The sequence below is a fragment of the Poecilia reticulata genome, chromosome 11 (assembly GCF_904066995.2).
Source record: "Poecilia reticulata chromosome 11, P_reticulata-male-v2, whole genome shotgun sequence".
In the NCBI taxonomy this organism is placed as follows: Eukaryota; Metazoa; Chordata; class Actinopteri; order Cyprinodontiformes; family Poeciliidae; genus Poecilia; species Poecilia reticulata.
This window is the reverse complement of record NC_088840.1, coordinates 28,401,918-28,419,553: the sequence shown is the minus strand read 5'-3', so window position 1 is coordinate 28,419,553 and position 17,636 is coordinate 28,401,918. Positions and strand designations below refer to the sequence as shown.

General features: G+C 40.9%; 2 protein-coding genes across 2 annotated transcripts; both read left to right on the top strand.

Moving 5' to 3' along the window:
- The first annotated feature begins 5,385 nt into the window (after positions 1-5,385).
- On the top strand, positions 5,386-9,216 carry LOC103472994 (elongation factor 1-alpha). Its single transcript, XM_008422891.2, has 8 exons — positions 5,386-5,518; positions 6,285-6,439; positions 7,230-7,409; positions 7,485-7,781; positions 7,863-8,013; positions 8,101-8,357; positions 8,435-8,669; positions 8,764-9,216. The coding sequence occupies exons 2-8, from the start codon at positions 6,296-6,298 to the stop codon at positions 8,883-8,885; spliced, it is 1,386 nt and encodes a 461-aa protein (XP_008421113.1). The 5' UTR covers positions 5,386-5,518; positions 6,285-6,295; the 3' UTR covers positions 8,886-9,216.
- A 144-nt stretch (positions 9,217-9,360) lies between these two features.
- On the top strand, positions 9,361-17,078 carry eef1a1l2 (eukaryotic translation elongation factor 1 alpha 1, like 2). The gene is made up of 8 exons (XM_081612150.1): positions 9,361-9,467; positions 10,646-10,801; positions 12,060-12,239; positions 13,811-14,107; positions 14,183-14,333; positions 14,701-14,957; positions 15,748-15,982; positions 16,723-17,078. Exons 2-8 carry the CDS (start codon positions 10,658-10,660, stop codon positions 16,845-16,847), a joined length of 1,389 nt encoding a protein of 462 aa, XP_081468276.1. The 5' UTR covers positions 9,361-9,467; positions 10,646-10,657; the 3' UTR covers positions 16,848-17,078.
- The last annotated feature ends 558 nt before the right edge of the window (positions 17,079-17,636 follow it).

Genomic DNA, 17,636 nt, shown 5'->3' with positions numbered 1-17,636 from the left:
AGCCCTTTGACCTGTGGGTCACCGCCAGGTGTTCGGTGGTTTCAGTGCACCGCTAGAACTTGCATCAGTCGCCTCACGGGGTCACCCGGATGTTGATGACGTCAGTCGTTTGACGAGAACACAGCGGTGCAACATAAAATGCCGTCCTACAGACAAAGCGGTTCCTAGCATGCTTTAAGGAGGCTTTTTAACAAAAACATTTAAATTTTGGCTCCTAAATTTGCGTTAAAAATTAAATATTTATTAACTGACGCTTTTATTTAACTTTATCAGTGTTTATTTCGTTAAAAGAAAGAATCAATGTAGCATGTTGCTACATTCACACAAATGTAGTGAGAATTATCGCCAGTTTAAGAGATTAATCTTCACGTTTTGTAATTTTCCCGTGTGATTTGTTCAGGTGTTTTTATCCTTGTTCTTCTTCTGTAGTAACTGGAGCAAAGTAATAATAATTTGCTTTAAAATCTGACCTTTATTCAACTCCAGTAATTTCAATATTTAAGTTTTGTGATGTCACTGGAGATATTTTTGCTCCATACTTCTACCCCCTCTTAAGACAAAGTTTTTTTTTATCCATAAATTTAACTTTTTTAAAAAATCACAGATAAACTAAAAAGCTTAACTTATAAAAGTCTTCAAAAACTCTTAAAAACTACAAATAAAAATAAATTTCCCTGTCAATTATTTAAAAACATTTATTTTACATCATCTAACGTGGAATCATGATATGAATCAGGGAATATCAATTCTTCTCCTCACTTTATTTTATTTTTCCAAGCCTGGAAACATTTCCAAACCTATCCAGACTGACTGAGAGCTCTTCGTTGAGATAAATAACATCACAAACACCTGAACAAGAAGTTAGTCAAGCAAGCAAACTGTCTTTTAAATTGTTTTTTTCACTCCTAAGTTTTTCAAGTTGAGGTTATTTCTTTCATCTGCTTTGTGTTTATTTTACTTTTACTATTTTTAAACCTTCTGGGATCTGATAAATGAAGAACTGCTGGAATTCACTGAAAATCTAAATGGCTGTTTCAGCATCATTGATGACTAGAGATGATCTCGTGAAGCTAATTTAACCACTTTTTCTTTCTGAATTTTGTAAAGTCAAATATAACTAAATAGTAAAAATAAAAATTAGGCTCTGAAAGGAAAGTAGAGAAAAAAGAAACACCATAATCATCTTTTGCTGTGATTTTTCAAGTAAAATGTGGAAATACTTGGAGTTTAGGAATCTTGTGTTTTATTTGATGAAACTTTTCAACACATTTTGATTCACAGCTGAAAAGAAACATTTAACTGGAGTTCAGTCCAGGTGATTCCGACCAGAACCGGCATTAACGCTCCGAACAGTCGAGCTTTACAGTGGCACTCCTCTTGTTTACAGGACGATCCAGATCATGGCTTTGACATGTAAAAGGTTAAATCTGAGGCAAAGAGGAGAAGTGGCTCCTGCAGTGTGTTGCTAATGTGCATTATTTGCGTCGACTGCCCCCCTGCAGCTCTGCACATGTCACCATGCAGGCTGCTGACGCTGCAGCTCTCTGCACAGGAATGACGCCGGGGTTTCTGAACGCTGGCAGAACCCAGAACCAGTCTCCACTCAGGTAAACAGCAGTAGCTGTTTACAAGAACATCCTGTTTTTGTTGGTTGCTTCAAAACTTTGCTTTGCATTTTCTTGCAGTTATCTGAATTAAAAATTCAATTCAAAAATACTTTATTGATCCCAAAGGGGAACTAAATGTTGTTGTAGCTCATACTAATTAACATTTTTAGAGTTGTTGCAGATAGTGATGATTAAGCTCAAGTTCAAATGAAACATTTTCTGTTCAAAACAATCGTTACTATAGAGTTTGTTGATTCACCAGGTATTTGTAGAAATTGTTCAGCAAATTTTGAAGGAGGTATCCAGTAAAGTTGCAGTTTGTGCATTTTTTTAACCACAATAAAATAAAAACAACTGCAAAAACACATGAAACATTTTGGTCTAGTTTCTAGTTCAAACATCTTAGCAGTTGAAAAAAAGACAAAAAGAAGATGTAGCAGCTTATTTTAAGTACATAATTAATTGATATGGATGAAAACGTTCTTATTCCACTGGCAGATTATTTCACTTACAGTGTGGGAAAAATAACCTCTTATAAGAGAAATAATCTGACAGTAGTAGTACTAGTATGTTTTCATCAATACTAAGGAATTATTGACTTAAAATAAAATGCTATACTTGCTGAAAAGTTACTTTTAATTTAGATTCGTCTTATTTCAAGCACTGAGATATTTGCTTTGGAAACTAGACCACAAACTCTTGGTGAGATTTTGTGACTTTGCTGTGCAGCCTGAAATGAAAATGGATGAGTCTGATAATCCAGCTCCCTGTTACCATGACGACCGTCCAACATGACTCATCCCCGATGTGCCGCTGCGTCTTTTCACACCGTAACGCCTCCGTGTCTCTGCTCTGATCGCTCGGCGTTCTCCTCCTTCACAGCAGCAGAGTTTTCACGGCTGCAGGTTGGCATGATGGGAAGCCGCCATCACACCGGGGTCACGCCTCACCTGGAGAGAATCAGGCAGGAATCAGAGGAAATACTCAACATCCATACATTCCTTCTGTAGAGATGGTTTTGAGCTGTGGGGGTTGGGGGGGGGGGAGAACCCTGAGAGAACAATTTATCACCAATTATTGACAGAAAATAATTTGTTTAATTTCTTATGTTCATGACAGAATAAACAGGTGAGTTTATAATGTCTTCAAATGAGACTAAACCTACATTTAAAGGTAGTTTAAAGCTCAAAAGACAGTAAAATCCATCTAATGTCAGTTGTCAGTGTTGTAATCTAGATATTTGTCTAAAACTTTGACCTGATGTGAAAAATAAAAACTTTTTTGTCTTAAAATTAAACTATTTTTTAGAATTTGACCATCATAATTACTGATTTATAATTATGATTTTTGCATAAAGCATGCTGCTCACACCTGTTCAGGTCTGATCAGTGACCCAACGTGACCTCAGCAGAGCGTGAATCATGTGTATCATGGGAGCAAAGGCTGGGAGACCTTTGCATGGTAGCTGATAAAACGTTCCTCCGCTCTGCTGGGAAACCGGGTCAAGTGCTGCTGTGTTTCCACTCTGACCCTCCCAGATTCCTGCTCCACCCTGCTGGGCCTCAACAGGCTTTTATTGGTGTCAGTCAGAGTTTGGTACAAACTTCTGACATTTTCCTTCTGACAACTTTGTATTTCTGATGATGTAATTTTTCAACCTTAAAGGGGCAGGATTATGTGCTTTCCAGGCACACATTTATAGCATAATCAAATATCGATGTTACCTTCAGTTGCTATGTGCAACATGGGCAACCACCCAGGGCAGCATATTGAGAGGGGAGGCATGAGACCCCATCATAGGACCGCCTATGATCAAATATAACTTAAATTTTTTTTTGACTTGACGCCTTGAAATTGCGCGCTTGTCTCTTTAAGAAGCTCCTGCTTTTTCTGGAGCTCCGCCTTCAGGAAGTCGTCACAACTTGACTCCTCTATTAACCCTTTAACAACGTTTTACCAGCGTTGAACTGAGGACACATTTTTGACAACTATCCTGACATGAAACCTGATTCTTTTGCATCAGGTTACATTATTTACAGTAATTTCACCAATTTTATGTCAAAATGTTGCACTTACTGTACTGTACGGTATTGTTTATCTGCTTACATGCACATGCTGCAGCTAAAAGCTAAACTCTCCAGTCTTTGCCTCACCTGGTTCCATCCAGAAGGTGAGCTCAGTGACGCCGAGCGCTGGACGGTGAATGTAACTCTGTATCTCATCCATGACATGTATGGCTTTAACATTTGATCATTTTTCAGCATTTAAAGCCTGTTTATATATATTTAACTAAGTCTCATTGTTTCTCAAGGTAATTTACTTTACAGCTACACCTGAATTTCCTCCCTATGGGACAATAAAGAATATTTTTATTGTGTTCGGTTAACAGGAGGTGGAGGATTCCTTTCTTTGCGTAGAAAACTTTCATCTGTAAATAAAACTGCTTTTTTGTTTTTACTCAGGTTAATGTTAAAACATGTTTGAATATCTGAAACATTTCCTGATTCTGATTTTAAGATGAGTTTCAAGTATTCAAAGTTCAATAATGGTAAAAAACAACATTTCAACCTGAAAACCCTGTAAAGTTAGAACAAAGATTGTTCTGAATGACTGTTGGATGCTCCTGCTACCGCCTGAAACCCCTTCCTGGCCCTCTGGGTGCTGGACTGTTTTGTTCAGGAGGTTTATTTTAGTTTGCTGCGAACAGAGCAGGAGAACCTGCTGAATCAGGCCAGGCTGCATTTTTATATTTTAAAAGACTGTTGCTCAACGTGGCGGAAATGTTTTGTTCTCATGATTAGCGGTGTCACTCCTTACGTTTCCTTTCAGCTTTCCAGCCTGACAGGTTTGGTGCACCCAAGTGCAGCCTGTCTGGACTTGATCTTCAATGGGCTGAAAGCAGCAGTGATAGAGTTAAACTGGTTTGCATGCTGATGAGTTCAGTCCAGGTTTCAGCCCAGCTTCCCTCCTGCAGAGTCACTTTTAATTCAATCAGACCTTGAATATGCATCTGCTGGCTCTTACTGAAGAACAATAACACTTTTTACACTCTGTTCCCTCTCAGACTGTTTGAATGCAAATCTCTGTCCTCTGAATTAATCTGATGGTTCAATCATTCCTCCCGGTGATACCAGTGGGGGATGTGTGGTGTAAATCAGTCTGAAAGCTGTTAAATATGAAATGTTGCACTTAAAGCAAGTCAACTTTTATATCTGACTCATGATGATAATTATTCCCAACAGTTCTGAGTCCCTGCAGGACAAAAAAAACAACAAATTTATTTTTAAAATAAACTTAATAAACAAATGTTTTCTGTACTTAATTTATAAAATATTGCCCCATTAGCTTTGGGCTTCCTCCAAAACACAAATCAATACTTTTATGCTTTTTTAAAAAGAAAAAACATGCATTTTTCGTCTTTGTGTAACTTTATATAAAACATGTTCTATTTTCAAGCAAAATTGACATATCAGTATTTGACAGTTATATGGGTTGTTATTAGTCATTTTCTAAAAATTGATTACAGCTTTTTGTTTTTTTTAGTAGATATTTAAAAATATATAGATAAAAAAAATGCTGCTTATATTGTTTATACTGAAAGCGTGGATATATTTTAACCGCATACTTTCATCTTTACGTGTCAGGAGTAAAGTGGATGTGTTGTTTTGTGTGTGAACTCCTATGCCAGCTGAGGAAACACCGCCATGCGTGTTTTAGTCTGCATCCGGCTGGCGTGGTGACGTTTTTTACAGGAATGCGCGTGATTTGCGGAGTTTTGCGCGGAGGGAGGATGACGGAACCTCCAGGCCGCCTCCCTGCAGTATAAAACCTCCCAGTCCGACTCCAGTCTTCCTCTTTCTGTTACCTGGCTAAGGGGCAGCAGCTTTGGCCGTGAAAACCCAGAAACACCGGTGAGTTAAGCTCTGATTCATTCATTTACCAGAAATCACGGCGCAGGCCTCGATGCAGTGTTTTACCCGCTAATGAGAAAACGTCTTCGGTTTATTCCTAACTTAAGTATATCGGAACTTTACGTTTACTGTTATGTAACCCGTTAAGTTTTTCACTTAAATTGGATGTTAAACGTATGGAAAATGTTTAACCGCGTTAAATGTGAGAGGAAGGATTTTTGTTTTTGTGGAGTTCAATAGTTTAGGATTAGAAAATGCGCTAAAAATGGAGAGTATGTAGAGAAAATGAACAAAGGAGGCAGAGAAAACCCCACATCCGAGGATGCTTCGTTGGCATCTGGTCGCTCTCCTCCAGGGAACAACTGGACGGGTTTCCCAGGAACAGGTGTGGGTGTCTGGACCAGGATGGACTCTGGATATTTGGAGGTCTTTGTAACTTTATCCGACGTGGCCCAGGCAGTAACACGTGTCTCAGGCTGGCCTGGGGCCCGCTGCGGCCTAGCAGCCTCCGCCTTTTAGCAAAGCAGTCAGCTAAAGAAAAATATCAACGTAATGTAGAAATGCGGGCTTTGAACGCGAAATTTCTCATGTTGACCCGATTTAAAGACTTTAATAACAGTACATACGCTTGAGTAATGACCGATTAAAACCGGCTTAAGCCTGTTTTGCTTCGACCGACGCCTCTGTTGGCTCATTTAGCTCTTAGCTTCCGTATTAAACGCTTTAAGCTAAAATGGCTAATGTGGTTTTTGCTTCTTTTAAACAGAAACTAAGACAATGGGAAAGGAAAAGCTCCACATCAACATCGTGGTCATTGGCCATGTCGACTCCGGCAAGTCCACCTCCACCGGCCACCTGATCTACAAATGCGGAGGAATCGACAAGAGAACCATCGAGAAGTTCGAGAAGGAAGCCGCTGAGGTGAGAGAGGCTTTTATTTTATTTTAATCCAACTTTTAAGGACGTCTTAGACACGTCCAAGATGGCGGCGTCGGCATGCCCAACTGCCCGGCACGAGGGGTGTAGATGTAGCTGTGTGCGCGCACGCGGGGTGGGGCCTCCCGGCGGCAACTGCTAGTGGTGACTGTGCATTTTATCCAGAGTAGGCCGCAGACCATTTAACGGAAACTGGAGATTATGGATCTGAAACTTAGAATTTATAAATACAAAAGTGCTCCAGTTCAAATTTAACATTTAAAAACGCATTTTTAGTGGAAGTTCAGAACCCTTCTTTAAAAACCTACATGCATAAACAGTGAAACGGTTTCAGTTAGATGAGCTGAATGACCTTTAAATTTTTAATTTATCAAGTGTTTAAAAATGTATTTAAATAGTTCAGAATCAATTAATACTGTACCAATAGAGCTTAAAAATAATGAAGCTAAAGTAAAATGTATATGTATGGTTAAGTACTCTTGCATAAACATTTACAAGATGTCAACTGTATACAAATTGAATGATTACCTGGAGATGAATTTAGAAAAGTTGTCTGCTACCATTCAGCTCAGATAGTTTTTATTTATATAGCCTAAATATTTAAACAAGGCAAAAATAACACTTCGCATAACTTATTGATGCCATAATGGGTCGAGTAATTTACCTGTATTTTAAAGGATTAAGTTTTCTTAAATCCTTTAAATGCATTTTAATTTCCCTGACAAATATTTACTCAAAAATTGAAGTTAAACCACAACTTTTCTTTTTTTGTAAGATGGGAAAAGGCTCCTTCAAGTACGCCTGGGTGTTGGATAAACTGAAGGCCGAGCGTGAGCGTGGTATCACCATCGACATCGCTCTGTGGAAGTTTGAGACCGGCAAGTACTACGTGACCATCATTGATGCTCCTGGACACAGGGACTTCATCAAGAACATGATCACTGGTACCTCCCAGGTAAGAACCCACAATATTAGATTGACTTGTTTAATTTTGGAATGTTTGAATCTAAAGTGACTCTCAAATTTCCAGGCTGACTGCGCCGTCCTGATCGTTGCTGCTGGTGTTGGTGAGTTTGAGGCTGGTATCTCCAAGAACGGGCAGACCCGTGAGCACGCCCTGCTGGCCTTCACCCTGGGTGTGAAGCAGCTCATTGTTGGTGTCAACAAGATGGACTCCACTGAGCCCCCTTACAGCCAAGCCCGTTTTGAGGAAATCCAAAAGGAAGTGAGCACCTACATCAAGAAGATCGGCTACAACCCTGCCGCTGTTGCCTTCGTCCCCATCTCTGGATGGCACGGAGACAACATGCTGGAGGCCAGCACCAAGGTGAGACCTCGGAACCAAATGGGAATGTTGTTTGGGGGTTACTGAAGAAGAAAACTAACTCTTTTGTGTCGGTGATTGTAGATGAACTGGTTCAAAGGATGGAAGGTTGAGCGCAAGGAAGGCAATGCCAACGGAGTCACTCTCCTGGACGCCTTGGATGCCATCCTGCCACCTTCCCGTCCCACAGACAAGCCCCTTCGTCTGCCCCTGCAGGACGTCTACAAGATTGGCGGTAAGAATCCCTAAACGAAGTTTGTTTTGCATAATTTGAACTTCACTGCATTCGATGGTCTAAATGTCCTTCCCCCCTTCATCCCAGGCATTGGAACTGTCCCAGTCGGTCGTGTTGAGACTGGTGTCCTGAAGCCCGGCATGGTTGTCACTTTCGCCCCCCCTAACCTGACCACTGAGGTGAAATCCGTGGAGATGCACCACGAGTCTCTAACTGAAGCCGTGCCCGGTGACAATGTTGGCTTCAATGTCAAGAACGTCTCCGTCAAGGAAATCCGTCGTGGATACGTCGCTGGAGACAGCAAGAACGACCCACCCAAGGCCGCCGATAGCTTCAATGCTCAGGTTGGTGCTACTCATCTGATGCATAAACAAGACTCTGTTTTGGTGTTGTAGGTTTCTAACTCTGGACTCGTCCACAGGTCATCATCCTGAACCACCCAGGTCAGATCAACGAGGGTTATGCCCCCGTTCTGGACTGCCACACCGCTCACATTGCCTGCAAGTTCAAGGAGCTGATTGAGAAGATCGACCGTCGTTCCGGCAAGAAGCTTGAGGACAACCCCAAGTTCGTCAAATCTGGTGACGCCGCCATCGTCAAGCTGATCCCCCAGAAGCCCATGGTGGTGGAGCCCTTCTCCAACTACCCTCCCCTTGGTAAGAGCCTGCCTCTGACTTCTGTCCGGTTCTACAGCTAATGTAGTATTGGTATATTGCAGTATTGTCTAACACAACCTAACCTGCGTTCCAGGTCGTTTCGCCGTGCGTGACATGAGGCAGACTGTGGCTGTCGGCGTCATCAAGGCCGTTGACACCAAGGAAGTCTCCGGAAAGACAACCAAGGCTGCAGAGAAGGCCCAGAAGAAGAAATGAATGGTCGTGCAGGACATCAAACAACAAGACGTGTGCCGGCAGCTGCGGGCCGCCCCCTCCCCCATCTCCTCGTACCACCCTGGGTCATCTTCTCCGAGGCACAGCTCTCTACTCAAGGACTGGCTTATGCTGATTAAAACCCATCGTAAAAGTTTCCGCAGGAAAAAAGAACTCTGGCATTGTCACCCACGTCAAAAGACAGTGCCTCTTCTCAGTTCAGTTTGAGTTGGAAATGGTTTAGAACTGTATCTCAATGTTAAAAAATGCCACAAATTAATTGGAAAGAAAGCTGCTGGTAACTAATAAATAAATGTTTCTGAAAAAATTGCAATTGGCTTGTCTGGCATCCTTTAGCTGGGGGTGGATGGTCAAGTCTGAAGTGGGGTGCAGCTGTTCCTGACCATGCTGTCCACTGAGACGCGTCATCTTTCCAGCCAATGGCACCCCTTGGTTTGGGAGAAGGAACCAACCAAGAAGCAGCGCAGCCCTCCCTCCATGTTCAGTATAAAAGCTCAACTCTGGTCGGGTTCGGTCCTTTTTTTGTCTCTTCTTTAACTCGGACCTTTTGGTTGCTGGGCTAAGGTTGGTGAAAGTCTGTTTTTAACTGCATGCTGGAGTGAAAATGAGGCTTAAAGTTAAGTGGGAGTTTAAATCAACTTTGACAGGATGGTTTAGGAGGTGCTTCGTTTTGGAGGAAAACTTGATTCGTTCTGGGAATTTAAAGCTCTTCCATCAGCATAGAAAAGACTGAATCAGTTTTTAATGTAGACTGAAGGGGAGAAATGTCTTTATGTTCATGAACACGCCTAATGGCGCGCGTTCACATTACACAACATGGCGGCGGGCTGTGCGCAACATGGAGGCCGGAGACCGGCGCTAATACAGCACGTGGTGCGTCACTTTCCGGTGTCGGGAACGAGCACGTTTCCCCCCCTAGAATGGCTGGTTATGGCATGACGTTTTAACATAAAATTGGTTCCAACTGGATAAATGCATTTCACATAACTTGTTTTGACTGTCCTGAACGGTAATTTTCAGTTCACAATGGCTGTCAAGCATAGAAACTAAAACTATTCCCAAGCTGAAAATGGGACCTTCTCAAAAGCCCTTCACATTTCAAAATGCTACACTATTTTTTTCCAGTCAAAATACTTAATACAGTAATATCATTCTGACAAGTCACAATGTTCAAGATGTCTGAAATAAAGCTTAAAATGGTTTTCAAAATTTACATTTTGACAAATACCAGCAGTGTAACTTGAAAGAGTTTATATATCTAAAAAAGGCCTTGAATTATGGTGTCATATCTTTGAAATGACTAGCCAGAATAAAAGAGATTTGAAGCCTTTTGTAGACATTTACCTGACATGTTGTGGATATCTTGGACTGTAAATCTGCAATTTATTCTAGACAGAATAAGATATTTCAAACAGGTATTTTTCCAATCAAAAATATATAGAGAAAAAGTCTAATCATACACCAATTTCAAAGATAAGCGTGGTAAGGGCGATTTATGTTAAAACGGCCTGCTTTAGTTGTCTTAATAAAGCTAATATTTATTACAGAAAAGTCCTCTATGACGTAATACATGTTGCTCAGCTGCAAAACCCTTTTAAGTTTGTAAAACTCTTTGAAAAATGAGTAACTGGTCATTGAAATAGTTTTAATTTTGAATGAATTATTAAATGGCCGCTGCTTTTAGGGAAAATTTGAACTTAAAAGTCTGAAAAATGTTAAAGCTGCTCCTCGTTCATTTGCAGCCGGTGAGTAAAATGGGAAAGGAAAAGATCCACATCAACATCGTGGTCATCGGCCACGTCGACTCCGGCAAGTCCACCACCACCGGCCACCTCATCTACAAATGCGGCGGCATCGACAAGAGAACCATCGAGAAGTTCGAGAAGGAGGCGGCCGAGGTCGGTTCCAGCAGCAGCACTCGGTTCTGTTCGGATTCTTATCACTGTGGCGGAGCAACCTTCTGTGGTGGAGGCTGCCATCTAGTGTCTGAAATGTGTACTGCAACTAAGATGGGCTAAATATATAAAGTTAAATTCTCACAAGAACGTTTAATATTAGAAAAATGCATTTTGTTCACTTGCAAATAAATATATGTGATGACGTTTTAGGGCCACTGTGGGTAAGAAAAGAAAAGGGAGCAGTAAATTTCCACTAAAAGCTCTTTTTTTAGAAAAAACAAGCACATTTCTGAGCTCAAAATGTCAGAAATTTGCTAGGGGGAAAAAACCCCAGAAATTTTGATATTCATCTCTGATTGTTTTTAGTTTTAAAAAAGGTGGTTTCTGAGCTCCAAAAGTCAGAAATGTGCTAGAATGAACACAGTAAATGTTTTTAGACAAAACATGGAAATTTCAGAGATTCAAAAGCAGATTTATTTTCCAAGAGCTGAAAATTTTTGACTTTTAAAACTGAAATTTCCAATTTTTCTGAGATTAATAAAAAAAAAAAAAAAAAGTTTTTTCTAACAAATTTTCAACTTTTCACACTTTTTTGTTTCAAAGTTTAAAAAATAAAAATTCTGAGATTATTCTCAAAATTTCTGAGTTTTTCCAGTAAATGCTTGACTTTTCAGACTGTTTTTTTTTTTTTTTTGAACCATCAGAGCGTTTATAGAACAAAAATGTATTATTCCCTTTTTTTGTCTATCTACAACGGCCCGTCATGAAAATGCGCCCAAGATTTAACGCATTAAACTTCAAAATGAGACTTAAAGTTTTTAGGGGTGGGAGCTGACCTGTTACTTACATTAGGTTTTGGAAAAATCTTTACTTCTTGGAGTATTTTTACTACAAAGTACTTTTGGCTTAAGTAATATGAAATGTTAGATAGTTAGATAAAAACAGTTGATAGAAATGGGTGGATTATTTTGATATTTTACGTTGCAGGAGAGGATTTTCCTTTCTGCCAAAACAACTCAAGTCCATTTTTCTTTTATTATGTTTCTCTGTTTTTAAGAGCCCAGAAATGCTAATGCACACAGCACTTGCAGTAAATAACTGCTTTGTTTGTTGATTGCCAGGTGTTTGAGAACAATCCATACTTTCAGAATCTTTAAATAACTCAAAACGTCTGATTTACAAAACAGCATCACCGTTCTCATTGTTAAATGGGTTAAAGTTTGAGAAACGCTGCATTAAAGGGATGTTCTGTTCTCAGATGGGAAAAGGCTCCTTCAAGTACGCCTGGGTGTTGGACAAACTGAAGGCCGAGCGTGAGCGCGGCATCACCATCGACATCGCTCTGTGGAAGTTTGAGACCGGCAAGTACTACGTGACCATCATTGATGCTCCTGGACACAGGGACTTCATCAAGAACATGATCACTGGTACCTCCCAGGTAAAACCCACTGGCTTCATGCTGAGACATACTGAAGAGTAGACAGCCCGGGTGCAGGAAGTACAGCCGCCATCTTGGTGAGGTCGTCCTGCCTATTTGGCTAAACCAAAACAGTAGAAGATGCTGCAGCACTGCTGGACATTTTAGTTTAAATCAACGGACTATTGGCACCAGGGATTAGGGAATAACTTTTCACAGATAAAACGAACATATTGTTGTTTATATTTTGTGAATGTAATATTACTGTACTGTATTTATTTCCACCAACTAAATGCTAACTAATATTAGCTATATTATTTGGTGTAATACTGGGGTTCAGCCACAACTTTGATGGGATTTAGCAAATCTTAAAAAGTTATTTTAGTTATATAAATTTGATTTAGATTATCTCACAGACAAAAAAAAAAAAAAAAAAAAAAAATATATATATATATATATATATATATATATATATATATATATATATAAGGTTGTGCAAGGAGGCCCCTGAGACAGTCCAGCACATAATAGCAGGGTGCAAGATGCTGGCAGGGAAAGCGTACATGGAACGACATAACCAAGTGGCAGGCATAGTGTACAGGAACATCTGTGCAGAATATGGACTGGAAGCCCCGAGATCAAAGTGGGAAACACCCCAAAGTGGTGGAAAACGACCGAGCTAAGATCCTGTGGGACTTCCAGATCCAGACAGACAAGATGGTAATGGAGAACCAACCGGATATTGTGGTGGTGGATAAAGAACAGAGGAAAGCCGTTGTGGTGGATGTAGCAATACCAAGTGACTACAACATCAGGAAAAAGGAGCATGAGAAATTGGAGAAATACCAGGGCCTCAGGGAGGAACTGGAAAAGACCTGGAAGGTGAAGACCACAGTGGTGCCTGTGGTCATCGGGGCCCTCGGGGCAGACAGTCACCCCCAAACTGGAGCAGTGGCTTAAACAGATCCCAGGAACAACATCAGACATCTCAGTCCAGAAATGTGCAGTTCTAGGAACATGCAAGATACTGGAGGAGATACCTGAAGCTCCCAGGCCTCTGGTAGAGGACCCGAGCTCAGAGGATGAAACAGACCACCCGCGGAGGGTGAGAAGGGATTTTTTTTATTTTATATATATATATATAATCAAAAGTAAGACACCTCTGATGGCTCACATGCTTCGGTACAATACATTTGTATTATATACAGGTAAATATTACTTTATAAACACACAATATAAATATTTGAGAGAATGAATGGTCTTTGAAAATTAATTATCATACTTCAAATTAGAATATTCTACTTGTATTTTTCTATTCTGTCACTGTTAACCCCACTAAAATATCTAAATATACGGAATCAAATACTAATCCAATTCATGCAGCCATGGTAGCTGCTGTGTGAATAAGGTTTGCTGCAACAAAAGGAGTGAAAATCAGTTTAGTGTTCAGCGAGCTATGATTCGTTGCGCCGCCAAACAGATAACACTGAGTCCAAGATGGCCGCCGTATGGCACGTCCATGCATGCGGAGTCTGTTCTGTGTTGTCTGTCGCTTCGGCTGTTTGGCATATTGAGTGACTGTAACTTTCCAGGCTGACTGCGCCGTCCTGATCGTTGCTGCTGGTGTCGGTGAGTTTGAGGCTGGTATCTCCAAGAACGGGCAGACCCGTGAGCACGCCCTGCTGGCCTACACTCTGGGCGTGAAGCAGCTCATCGTCGGCGTCAACAAGATGGACTCCACTGAGCCCCCTTACAGCCAGAAGAGATTCGAGGAGATCACCAAGGAAGTGAGCGCCTACATCAAGAAGATCGGCTACAACCCCGCCACCGTCGCCTTCGTCCCCATCTCTGGTTGGCATGGAGACAACATGCTGGAGGCCAGCGACAAGGTGAGACGCAGAGTCCAAAATCAGACTAATTCTCATTGCGATCATGTGAACCAAATCCTTTTTTTCTACTTGTAGATGAGCTGGTTCAAAGGTTGGAAGATCGAGCGTAAAGAGGGCGGAGCTACAGGTGTGACCCTGCTGGAGGCCCTGGACTCCATCCTGCCACCTTCCCGTCCCACCGACAAGCCGCTCCGGCTGCCGCTGCAGGACGTCTACAAGATCGGCGGTGAGTAAAACTGGTGCAGCTAACGCGCTAATAACAGAGCTAATGGTTTTTGTTTAGCGCTTTCGCTAACTTTAACTTCAGCTAAACACCTTGTTGGTGTAATGCCTTAGCGATAGCGAAACTAATGTTTATGATTAGCACTTTAGGGTCATATAGTGCAACTAACTTTTTAGTTAGTATATTCACCACTGTATATATGTGTCTATAATATGTCAGAAAGTATTCACGCCCTGTTCCATTATTATTCTAAACATAATGAACAGCCCATAACGTCAAGATAAAATAACATTTTCAGCCATTTTTGTAGATTTTGAGGGTTTTCTAACCTGAAGCACACAGCTCACACCCAGTGACTTTCCTCTCTCAGGTATCGGAACCGTTCCCGTGGGCCGCGTTGAGACCGGCATCCTGAAGCCCGGCATGGTCGTCACCTTCGCCCCCCCCAACCTGACCACTGAGGTGAAGTCCGTGGAGATGCACCACGAGTCTCTGCCCGAAGCTCTGCCCGGCGACAACGTCGGCTTCAACGTCAAGAACGTCTCCGTCAAGGAGATCCGCCGCGGCAACGTGGCTGGAGACAGCAAGAACGACCCGCCTCAGGCTGCGGAGAACTTCACCGCTCAGGTGAGCCGCAGAACCCGTTTACTGACGCAAAGCAGAACCAGAACCTTCTATCTCACAGGTGTCAAACTCAAGGCCCGGGGGCCAAATCTGGCCCGCCGTAGCTTTTTATGTGGCCCTCTGGACTCCAAATTACATCAATAGGTCAGTCCAGTTTTTCATAAATCTGCAAAAATCACACAAAATCAAAAAATGTCCACATTTTTGTCCTGATTTTACTGCTAATTTTTTCAAAATTGGTCAAAAACATTGAATCCGTTACTGATACAGCGAGTGACAGAATCACATTTAACGTAAATACTGTAAAAAAAAATAACAATTACAAATATTTCTTAATATTCACCACAAAATCTGTCATTTTGATTGCAAAAATAAACACTAAAATAATCAGAAATCCAGGAGTAACAGCTATTTATTAATATTTTAACAGTTTTATTGGTTTTATCAATAGATTCTGGTGCAACCGGCCCTTTAAGAACATTCAGATTTTTGATTCGGCCCAAAATAAAAATGAGTTTGACACCACTGTTCTATCTGGATCAGATGCAGCCACTCTGCTTGGTTGTTAAATAAAAAACTATTTGGTAAAAAGTCGACTCAAGTACTGAGTAACTGATCAAATTATCACTCATTTAATATTTAGAGACCAAAATGAAAATAAACAATAACAACAATAATATAAAACTGTAGGTGGACTTTTGGCTCACAGAGGGAATCACTCTGACACTGAGTGATTCGCTCATTTAGGAGGTCGGTGTTTGTTTCTTTAGCTGACGAGTCGCTCCTCTTGCAGGTCATCATCCTGAACCACCCGGGCCAGATCGCCCAGGGCTACGCCCCGGTTCTGGACTGCCACACCGCTCACATCGCCTGCAAGTTCAGCGAGCTGAAGGAGAAGATCGACCGTCGCTCCGGCAAGAAGCTGGAGGACAACCCCAAGGCCCTGAAGTCCGGCGACGCCGCCATCATCACCATGGTGCCTGGGAAACCCATGTGTGTCGAGAGCTTCTCCCAGTACCCCCCACTGGGTGAGTCAGGGGTCGCGTTGTTTACGTTTCCAGACACATAAACTGGTGAAGTCACTTTACTGATGTTAAAAAAATTCAGGTGGAATCGGCGACACTGATCTGATACCAGTGGAGAAATTCAACTTTTGGTTCCATAAAGAACCCAACATGTCTGGGCCAATTTCGATATGCGATGTTAATATTTCTGTTTTGTTGCCAATATTTACCAACACTATGTAAATATAGTTTCACCTTTCGGCCGATATTACAGGTCCACTGGCAGATAATTTTACGTATAACAATAATTTATTTTCCTTGTTATAAGTTAGATAATCTGCCACCAATACTTTTCACCAATATTAAATAATTACTTACTTTAAAAAAAGCTCCTATATCTTGTTCAGAAGTTATTTGTAAGTTAGTTTTGTCTTATTTAAAGTGTACTAAGATATTTACACTGGAAACTGGACCAGCAGTAGTTGGTTAGATTTTGTGTTTTTGCAGTGTAGTGTGTCAGCAGCAGCTCGTCTTGCTTGGGCGTTACGTTCCTACGCAGTCACCACCAGGCGGAAGAAAAAGTAGTTCCCTTCAACCCGTCTCCTTCAGAAAAGATCTAAATAATTGTGTTACTTTCTAACATGTTTTTGTTAAGATTCATTATCTCAGATGACTGGATATTGAAAGTATTGATCCCTGGACTTGAGAATCGAAAGCTCAGTATCAATCCACACATCACTGGTGACGTTTCCTTTCCCTCTCAGGTCGCTTCGCCGTCCGCGACATGAGGCAGACGGTGGCCGTGGGCGTCATCAAGACGGTGGAGAAGAAGGCTCCGTCCGGCGGAAAGGTCACCAAGTCTGCCCAGAAGGCCGACAAGAAGAAATGAATCTTCATGCAGGACGTCCAGCAGAAAGCCGCGGCTCCTCCTCGTCCTCACCACCCGGCGCCGTCTTCTTCTCTCAGGCACAGATCTCTACTCAAGGACTGGATTATGCTGATTAAAGCCCATCGCAAAAGTTTCCGCAGGAAAGGAGGCAGATTCTCCGCCTTCGACTGGAAGCTGTGGTGTTAACTCAGATGAAGCCAAAACAATAAAAATATCACAGAATCAAACACACTTCTCCTGTTTCTATGTGCTTTTTCTCTTAAATCGGTTTATATATTTAAATATTTAGCCAGCAAACGTAACTTTGGTTTAAAGCTAAATACTCAGTTTACAAAATAAAATAAATCTTGCAAGACAGCTATTTAATTTGGAGTTAAATATTTATTTCGAAGCTAAATATTTAGCTTTCCAACTAGCTTTAGTTCAGAGTTAAATATTTAGTTTGCTAATTAAGCATTTATTGTACTATTTGGATTATATATTTAAATGTATGATTTATATTTAAATATAAAACTAAATGTTTAAATATTTAGTTTTAAACAAAATATTTAAATTTTTAGCTAACTGTTTATTTTGGAGCTAATTATTTAATTTGTAAGCTAAAGATTTAAATATTTAATTTAAATATAAGACTATATTTTGTATTTAAATATGTAGTTTTGTGTTTAGTTTATACTTAAATATTTAGTTTTGGCTAACTAGAGCGAAGTATTTAGTTTGTTTTAAGTCATAGATTCAGTTCAAAGATAAATATTTAGTTTGTAAACTAAAGATCACGCTTGCTAATGA

Coding starts and splice junctions, on each gene's coding strand:
- LOC103472994 (XM_008422891.2), top strand. CDS start 6,296: ATGGGAAAGGAAAAGCTCCACATCAACATCGTGGTCATTGGCCATGTC. Junction 7,782..7,862: donor TGCTGGAGGCCAGCACCAAG/GTGAGACCTCGG, acceptor CGGTGATTGTAG/ATGAACTGGTTCAAAGGATG. Junction 8,358..8,434: donor CCGATAGCTTCAATGCTCAG/GTTGGTGCTACT, acceptor ACTCGTCCACAG/GTCATCATCCTGAACCACCC.
- eef1a1l2 (XM_081612150.1), top strand. CDS start 10,658: ATGGGAAAGGAAAAGATCCACATCAACATCGTGGTCATCGGCCACGTC. Junction 12,240..13,810: donor TGATCACTGGTACCTCCCAG/GTAAAACCCACT, acceptor GTAACTTTCCAG/GCTGACTGCGCCGTCCTGAT. Junction 15,983..16,722: donor CTCCCAGTACCCCCCACTGG/GTGAGTCAGGGG, acceptor TTTCCCTCTCAG/GTCGCTTCGCCGTCCGCGAC.